This window comes from Grampus griseus, assembly GCF_964374135.1.
Source record: "Grampus griseus genome assembly, chromosome: 16".
Classification (NCBI taxonomy): domain Eukaryota; kingdom Metazoa; phylum Chordata; class Mammalia; order Artiodactyla; family Delphinidae; genus Grampus; species Grampus griseus.
The window spans coordinates 27,351,647-27,361,761 of NC_139010.1; the positions used below are offsets into that span (position 1 = coordinate 27,351,647).

General features: G+C 37.5%; 1 protein-coding gene across 1 annotated transcript in view; it reads right to left on the bottom strand.

Annotated features, from left to right (window-relative positions):
* Positions 1-9,961, bottom strand: part of CFAP70 (cilia and flagella associated protein 70) — an 88,296-nt gene extending 78,335 nt beyond the window's left edge. Inside the window, exons 1-3 of the mRNA XM_082674045.1 lie at positions 9,934-9,961; positions 8,083-8,185; positions 6,743-6,929 (exon numbers count right to left, since the gene is read on the bottom strand). Coding sequence (XP_082530171.1) covers positions 6,743-6,929; positions 8,083-8,145 — 250 coding nt within the window. The 5' untranslated portion in view covers positions 8,146-8,185; positions 9,934-9,961. The remainder of the gene's footprint in view (positions 1-6,742; positions 6,930-8,082; positions 8,186-9,933) is intronic.
* Between the last annotated feature and the right edge of the window lie 154 nt (positions 9,962-10,115).

Below are 10,115 nucleotides of genomic sequence, written 5' to 3' on the forward strand. Positions count from 1 at the left end.
ATCAAGGGGATAACGGCCAGAACAAACTGTGGAAAGAGACAGCAAGCATCCAAACCAAAAACAGCCCTCGTGCCAAAAATATATTTAACCCACACAAGCTATGCAGGGACATTCCCACATATAAATAGCCCTCCAAGACGAGAGTAGATAACCATTTCTCCTAAACTCACAGAGTAAGAGAAATATAAGCAAAATGAAGAAGCAGTTAAATTGCTTCTTTGACTCCCAGTTAAAAGACCAAGAGAATTCCCCAGAAGAAACAAACAAGGAAACAGACCTCTTCAGTCTAAGACACCGAGTTCAAAAAGGTAATGAAAATACTGAAAGTATTAAGAAAGGCTATTGGCAGAAACGCAGATTACGGTAAAAAGGAACTAGAAATTACGAGGAGGAGCCAAGAAAAATTAGAAAATTCATTTGCCAAGACAAAAGCTGAGCTAAAGGCAATGAATAGCAGAATGAATAATGCAGAAGAAAGAATAAGGGATCTGGAAGATAGAATAATGGAAATTAGCCAATCAAAACAGCAGAGAGAAAACCAAATGAAAAAAAAAAGAAAGCAATATAAGAGACCTATGGGATAATATAAAGAATGCCTATCTATGCATAATAGGTATTCCAGAAGGAGAAGAAAGAGAAAAGGGTATTGAAAATGTATTTGAAGAAATTATGGCTGAAAAAATCCCAAATCTAAAGAAGGAAACAGATATCTAGATACAAGAAGCACAGAGGGTCCGAAACAAGATGAACCCAAACCGACCTACACCAAGACATATTCTAATAAAAATGGCAAAAGTTAAAGATAAAGAGAGCATTCTAAAGGCAGCAAGAGAAAAACAAATAGTTAATTACAAGGGAACTCCCATAAGGCTATCAGCTGATTTCTCTACAGAAACGCTGCAGGTCAGAAGAGAGTGGCAAAATATATTCAAAGTTTTGAAAGGGAAAAATCTGCAACCTAGAATACTCTACCCAGCAAGATTATCATTCAGAATAGGAGGGGAAATAAAGAATTTCTCAGACAAGCAAAAACTAAAAGAATACAGCAATACTAAACCTATCCTAAAAGAAATATTGAAAGGTCTTCCCTAAATAGAAAAGAAACAAGAAGATATAGGAAGGAGGAAATCACAGTTTACAGTTGGAAAGTAAATCACTTAAATTAGTCAGTATACAGATCAAAAAGAAAAAAAAACTTATTTGTGAAAGTGATGATAAACACAAGGAACAGAAAAAGGATAAACATGAAGATGTAAAAAAGGACATCAAAATCCTAAAATGTGGGAAAGGAGGGTAAGAAAATGTAGATTCTTTTTTTTAGAATGTGTTTGAACCTATATGACTATCAGTCTAAAGCAAGCAGATATAGGAAGAGGTTACCATACTTGAAAAGCAGGGCAACCACAAATCAAAAATATACAATAGATTACTAAACCCAAAAAGAAGAGAACACAAGCGTAAAATAAAAGGAAATCATCAAACCACAAAAAGAAAAACTAAAAGAAAAAGAAAGGAACAAAAAATAAACATAGAATCAACTGGAAAACAAGGTTTAAAATGGCAATAAAGGACTTCCCTGGTGGCACAGTGGTTAAGAGTCCGCATGCCAATGCAGGGGACATGGGTTCGAGCCCTGGTCCAGGAAGATCCCACATGCCGCGGAGCAACTAAGCCCATGCGCCACAACAGCTGAGCCTGCGTTCTAGAGCCTTTAAGCCACAACTACTGAGCTGACATGCCACCACTACTGAAGCCTGCAAGCCTACAGTCTGTGCTCTGCAACAAGAGAAGGCACCGCAATGAGAAGCCTGCGCACTGCAACAAAGAGTAGCCTCCACTCGCCACAACTAGAGAAAGCCTGTGCCCAGCAACGAAGACCCAACACAGCCAAAAATAAATAAATAAATTTATTTTTTTAAATGGCAATAAATACATATGTATCAATAATTACCTTAAATGTCAATGGACTGAATGCTCCAATCAAAAGACAAAGAGTGGCAGACTGGATTAAAAAAACAAGAGCCTACAATATGCTGCCTACAAGAGACACACCTTAGGGCAAAGGACACACACAGGTTGAAAGTGAGGGGATGGAAAAAGATGTTTCATGCAAACAGAAATGACAAGAAAACAGGAGCTGAAATATTCATATCAGACAAAATAGATTTTAAAATAAAGGCCATAAAGAAAGATAAAGAAGGATATTATATAATGGTAAAAGGATGAATACAAGAAGAGGATTTTACACTCATCAACATATATGCACCTAATCCATTCACGATAAAAACTCTTACCAAAGTAGGTATACAGGGAATATATCTCAACATAATAAAAGCCATTATGACAAACCCACAGCCAATATAATACTCAACGGTGAAAAGCTGAAAGACTTCTCATTAAAATTTGGAACAAGACAAGGATGCCCACTCTTACTACTTCTATTCAACATAGTATTGGAAGTCCTAGCCACAGCAATCAGACAAGAAAAAGGAATAAAAGGTATCCAAATTGGAAGGGAAGAGGTAAAACTGTCCCTATATGCAGATGACATGATACTATATATAGAAAACCCTAAGAACTCCACGCAAAAACTACTAGATCTAATAAATTCAGCAAAGCAGCAAGATACAAGATAAACATTCAGAAATCGGCTGCATTTCTTTACACTAACAATGAAATATCAGAAAGGGAATGTAAAAAAACAATACCTTTGGGAATTCCCTGGTGGTCCAGTGGTTAGAACTCCATGCTCTCACTACAGAGGGCCTGGTTTCAATCCATCCATGATTGGGGAACTAAAATCCCACAAGCCGCTTGGTGCGGCCAAAAAAGAAAAAAAAAAAAAAAAAAGCTTTTTAAAATCGCACCAAAAAAAATAATACCTAGGAATAAACTGACCAAAGAGGTGAAAGACTTATATGCTGAGAACTATAAAACATTAATAGAGGAAATTAAAGATGATTCAAAGAAATAGATATCCCATGCTCTTGGACTGGAAGAATTAATAGTTAAAATGGCAATACTACCCAAAGCAATCTACAGATTTAATGCAATCCCTATCAAATTACCCATGACATTTTTCACAGAACTAGAACAAATGATCCAAAAATTTATATGGAACCATAAAAGACCCAGAATTGCCAAAGCAATACTAAGGAAAAAAACAAAGTAGGAGGCATAACTCTATCAGACATCAGACAATACCACAAAGCTACAGTAACCAAAACAGCATGGTATTGGTACAAAAAACAGACATACACATCAATGGAACAGAATAGAGAGCCCAGAAATAAACCCACACACGTATGGTCAATTAATCTTCGACAAAGGAGGCAAGAATATACAATGGGAAAAAGAAAGTCTCTTCAGCAAGTCGTGCTGGGAAAGTTAAGACAGCTGCATGTAAATCAATGAAGTTATAACACATACTCACAGCAGCACAAAAATAAATTCAAAACGCCTTAAAGACTTAAACATAAGACAAGACACCATAAAACTCCTATAAGAAAGTATAGGCAAAACATTCTCTGACATAAATTGTACCAATGTTTTCTTTGGTCAGTCTCCCAAGGGAATAGAAATAAGAACAAAAATAAAGAAATGGGACCTAATCACTCTTACAAGCTTTTGCATAGCAAAGGAAACCATTAAAAAAAAAGAGAGAGAGACTTCCCTGGTGGTCCAGTGGTTAAGAATCCACCTTCCAATGCAGGGGATGTCGGTTCAATCCCTGGTTGGGGAACTAAGATCCCACATGCTGGGGGACAACTAAGCCCGTGTGTCGCAACTACTGAGCACACGAGCCACAATTAGAGAGAAGCCCGTGCACCACAACGAAGGAGCTACATGCTGCAACAGAGATCCTGTGTACCGCAACTAAGACCTGACACAGCCAAAAATTAAATAAATAAATAAATAAAGATTGGGACTTCCCTGGTGGCTCAGTGGTTAAGAATCCACCTGCCAATGCAGGGGATAAGGGTTCAAGCCCTGGTCTGGGAAGATCCCACATGCCGCGGAGCAACCAAGCCTGTGCACCACAACTACTGAGCCTGCGCTCTAGAGCCCATGAGCCAGAACTACTGAGCCCATGCGCCTAGAGCCCATACTCTGCAACAAGAGAAGCCACAGCAATGAGAAGCCTGCGCACCGCAACAAAGAGTAGCCCCCGCTCACCACAACTAGAGAAAGCCCATGTGCAGCAACAAAGGCCCAACACAGCCAAAAATAAATAAATAAATATTTTTTAAAAAAATTAAAATAAATAAATAAATATTAAGAAAAGAAAAAGGAAAAAAAAGAAAAGACAACCTACAGAATGAGAGAAAAGATTTGCAAATGATGCAACCAACAAGGGCTTAATCTCCAAAATATACAGACAGCTCATACAACTGAACAACAAAAAAGCAAACAACCCAATAGAAAAATGGGCAGAAGACCTTAATAAACATTTCTCCAAAGACATACAGATGGTCAGTAGGCACATGAAAAGATGCTCAACATCACTAATTATTAGAGAAATACAAATCAAAACTACAATGAGGTACCACCTCACACCAGTCAAAATGGCCATCGTCAAAAGTCTACAAATAACAAATACTGGAGAGGGTGTGGAGAAAAGGGAACCCTCCCAAACTGTTGGTGGGAATGTAACTTGGTGCAGCCACTATGGAAAACAGTATGGAGATTCCTCATAAAACTAAAAATAGAACTACCATATGATCCAGCAATCCCACTCCTGGGCATATACCCGGACAAAACTATAATTCAAAAAGATACATGAACCCCTATGTTAATAGCAGCACTATTCACAATAGCCAAGACATGGAAACAACCTAAATGTCCATCAACATATGAATGGATAAAGAAGATATGGTACACATATACAATGGAATACTTCTCAGACATAAAAAAGAATGAAATAATGCCATTTGCAGCAACATGGATGTAACCAGAGATTATCATACTAAGTAAAGTAAGTCAGAAAGAGAAAGACAAATACCATATGATATCACTTATATGTAGAATCTAAAATATGGCAGAAAAAAAAGTGGATATATGTGTATGTATAACTGACTCACTTTGCTGTACAGCAGAAACTAACACAAGATTGTAAACCAATCATACTCCAATAAAATAATTTTTTTAATTAAAAAAAAGTCCTCATAGGTCAAATTACAGTATATCTTAATGTGAACATTCAAAATGACAATTCTAATTTAAACATATCTCGAGGTTACTAATGTTAATAGTAAAAAGACAAAACAAAACAAAAATAAATAAATAAAATATGGCACAAATGAACCTATCTACAAAACAGAAACAGATTCACAGATATAGAGAACAGACTTGTGCTTGCCAAGGTGGAGGGGTGAGGGAGAGGGATGGACTGGGAGTTTAGGGTTAGTAGGTGCAAACTATCAGATTTAAAATGGATAAACAACAAGGTTCTACTGTATAGCACAAGGAACTATATCCAATCCCCTGGGATAAACCGTAATGGAAAAGAATATTAAAAAAGAATGTATGTATGTGTATAACTGAGCCACTTTGCTGTACAGCAGAAATTAGCACAACACTGTAAATCAACTATACTTCAATAAAAAATAAATTAAATAAATAAAGTTTTAAAAACCACACTACCAAAAAATAAAAAATAGTATGGGTTAAAACAAACAAAAAAGACTTAGCCTAGAATACAGGTTTAGGAACAAAGTATTTCAGAGATAATATTATGTAGTTAGAAACTGTAAAAGTGTGAATACAGAAACTATCCATCTATTTATCCATTCATTCATTCATTCAACAAACATTTTTTGAGCCCCTTTCTATCCCAGATATTTCTAAGCACTAGAAATTCTGAAATAAATAAGATACAGCCCTGATTTCAAAAAGTGTCTCCTCTAACAAGGGAGGCGAATTAATAATTGCTATACAGTTTGGTGAATATACAGAAGTACAGATATGGCTGCCAGGTAAAATACAAGATGCCAAATTAAATTTGAATTTCAGATAAACAACAAATCATTTTTTTAGTGTAAGTATGTCCCAAATTTGGTTTTTGGGTTTTTTGTTTCTTTGTTTTGTTTTTTTCCCCTAAATCTGGCAACCTTAAATATAGGAATACAAAGGAAAAGCTCACAAATCAGCTTAGGAGACGAAGGCTGCAAATTTCAGTTATATGTCTATTCATATACGCCCATGGATTGAATTGAGCATTATCTACATTCTTACTTGTTTGACTGTTAATAAGAATTGATTAGTTACTAAAAAGTTATTAAATAATATTTTTTAGGGAAATTAAAATGAGTTGTACACATGAATAGATCAAATTATCTATATATGATTGGTCTTGTTTCAAACTGGGGGCTGTTTTTTTCATAAAAGAGCATGTTTGCTTCATGTTATTGCTTATTGTTCTTCAAAATTGTATAAATATTCTTTTTTTTGATCATATGTATGTTTTACTATCAGCTGCTGGAAAAAATAAAGTCAATTTGGAAAATAAAAAAAAATTTTTTTTTAAAGTTCAGTTATGTGTCAAAAGGTCTTCAATACAAACTGATTAAAATTAGTAGGTCATGGTGACAGCTGCCAGAACCAGGTGGGACTCAAAGTATACTGTGTTATTCCCAGATTGAAAAGGTAAGGTGTGTTCATCTGTCACTACAACAGCTACTAAATATCTCAGAATATCCTGATCACTCATGTAATTAACATATTTAGAATCCCAAGCACTTACAGAACACAGGTTTGTGGGCGAGGTCATGTAAAGTGACTCCTCCTTCAGGATTGAACTCAAAACTGCAAGTGAAGTTGTATTTTGCAGTTCCTTCTGGAGAAACAGCAATTTTTGCAGAGTCTCCCAGAACCACCTGATTGAATTCTGCACGGATAAAGGTAACTGGAGTATCTCCTTTAAAACCTTTCTGTTGACAGAAAAATACTTTACAATTATATTCAAATAGAGAATTTTCCTACATATCTGGCAACCCATTTTGACTTTATATAGCATTTTGCACGTTTTCCTAACAAGCTATGTTACAAATACAAACGGGGGAAGTAGAAAGTCATTAAACAAATCTAGTTGTAGCTAAATGCAACATTCTATTTAAAGGCCGTTAAGTTGGAAGCTTTGAAAAATAACAGTAATTGTGTTTATATGATTATATAATTGTGGAAGATTTGAAAAAGTGAGGAAAGCACATAGGAAGACATTACCTGTAATAATATATTTTCTAGTGTTTTGCTGTGTGTGTGTGTGTATATATATATATATATATATATATATATGCACACACATTTATATATACATTTTTATATATACCCTTTAAAAGAAAGTAGAGGTCATTTATTACATCCTGTTTTGGAATAAGCTTTTTGACTTCATAATACTGAATGAATTTTTTTTTTTTTTTTTTGCGGTACAAGGGCCTCTCACTGTTGTGGCCTCTCCCGTTGAGGAGCACAGGCTCCGGATGCGCAGGCTCAGCGGCCATGGCTCACAGGCCCAGCCGCTCCGCGGCATGTGGGATCTTCCCAGACCGGGGCACGAACCCGTGTCCCCTGAATCGGCAGGCGGACTCTCAACCACTGCGCCACCAGGGAAGCCCCTGAATGAATATTTTGACGTTTCATTATTCTTGTAAATTTTAATACTTATATCATATTGTAGTTTTATTATTTAAATTCATCAAATGAAATTAATCACAAGAGAAGTTCTGGAGGAATTCAGATCCTTTTCAGGAGAAAGGAACTGCTGTCTAGGAAAATGAAAACCAGTTGTTTCACCCCCATTAAATTTAGTATTCAAATTGCCAGATATTTTACACATTAATATGACTTGCTGATTATAGACTAACAATAAGGAACACTGAGAAGGAAGTGCCATTGCTATGTAAAGCCAGGAGGTTTGGTGGTACAGAATAATGCAGAACTCCATGCCTCCTGCTAATGTTCCCAACACATCTTCCCCAAGCCACAACTGGATGACTGACAGGGAGACCTGAGCCCAAAGACAAAAGTACATTCAAGGAGAATGAATAAACTAAGGACTTCCAGGATTCCCAAAAATAACTTTACCAAGTCATATCCATCTGTCACAGTGATCTGCACGGGTCTGCCTGTTGATGACACCTGCTCCATATCAGCACCTGGGCAAAGTCTCTCTGGTCTTCTTTGATCTCTGTGAACATAATGAACGAACCTGTCCCCTTATATACCATAGTTGCACAAGTATCCACATTACATCATAACCAATACCAGGGGAGAACCTAGAGAAATGCCCTAGTCCAGCACTGTTTTGTGCACTTTCCAACCTTTGTTGCCAGATAGGCAGTGCCTTAGGGACCTGGTCACAAGGATGACTCTGCTGGTTAGTGCTAAAAAGATTCTTATACATGTAACTAACCCATTAAGCACAAATTATCACAAGGCAAAGAGGGTAGGAATGCCATCACCCCACCTCCCATCCCTCACCTGCTTCAAAGTGTTTTTTGGTAGCTTTTTTTTCTTTGTGATGTGCAAAACTCCCCTCAAGCATTACTTAACCTCTCAGTTTTAGAAAAATATATTTTGATAACAAGAAAGAGGCAGCCCCACAGAATGTTAGTCCACTGGAAAAAGTCCTGATGTATGTCTTATTTAATCAAAGGTATTTTCAAATTATTTTACAACACTAAGGATACAACTTCAAAAATAAATTGGATATATGTTAAGGGAAAAAAAAAGGTCATGTTTTCTGACTCAATTTAAAGTGGAACTTAATGCAATTCAAATATTTACATCGGCTATACTATGCTAAGTGTGTCTAGGACTGGTGGTAGAAAAAAGAAAGAGATATCTTGCTGTCTCCAAGCTTTATAAGTATTCTGCATCTTTCTAGCGACTCCCTCATTTTCCCTGTTACCTACAAGTCTCAGATCACTTGTTCAACGTTATGTCTCCAGGCTCATTCAGGGCCTAAGTGGCCCTGACAACTTTCTTATCAAGTTTACATTTGAAATGATCTTTCACATTAGTCTCCTTTCCTTTTCAATAGTAGCATGTGAATTACGCCTTCACTAGCCTGACCCTGGACAAATGCTTAACTTCTCTGAGCCTCAGTCTCACCTTCTATAAAACAGATAACATAACTTCTGACCTGTTTCACATTTGTTGCGAATATCCACTAAAACAGTAAAACTGCTTAACCTATGAAGCACCGCACAAATGGTGTTATTAATAAGCACTACGTTTCTTGAATGCTTAATTACTTCTTTAGAGAAAAGTAATCTATCATACATTTCTGCAGTCCCTGAGTGTCTGGCACCATGCCTTGCCCGCAAGAGGCATTAGCAGCATATCTGTTGAACAACGAGTGCAAGAAATCTGGCTAGTTAAAAGTTATGGTCAAGGCAGTTAAGTGGGGGCTCCTGTTGCCGCTGACAAGGCACGCATTTCTTGTCATCTGCTCAGAAGAAGGGGAAAAGTCAGATTAGAAAATGGTTAGATGCACAACACTGTAAATCAACTATACTCCAATAAAATTTTTTTAGTTTAAAAAATAGAAAAACAAAAAATAGCTTAAACAAACAAACCCCAAAAAACAAAAAGAAAGAAATCGTTTAGGTGAAGGAGATGATGTGACTGGGAGTGGTCTGGGGACAGGAGCGCAGTCTGCGCTTACTGTAGGGGAATCTCGGCGCAAAGTGGGAAGTGGGGTCTCAGTCTGGCTTATGGGTGGGAGGCCTGGGCTTGGCGAGAGCGTCCGCGCCTGGCGGGGTCGGTGGCGTTCGAGTCTGTACCGGAGTACAGTAGTGCAGGGATGCGGTGTGTGCGTTTCAGCCTGGCCGAAGCTTAGGGAGAAGAAACTGAGGTAACACGGTGTGGCCGCAGGACCGGGGTGGGGAGGCCGGGAGGAGACAGTTTTCTAAGGAGTAAGAGCAGACTTACCTGACTTAGCCGCAGAGGTGTGTTTTTTTTTTGCAACTATAGCAACCAATTACATCTCGCGAGAAATTTGTCTCCACAATCACCGCAAGTTTAACCCAAGACTCGCGATAACATTGTCCGGGAGGGAAAGGGGGACGGGGCGCAAGGTGAGTTTCTGCGCCTGAGTTCCGGAAACCGTGCTC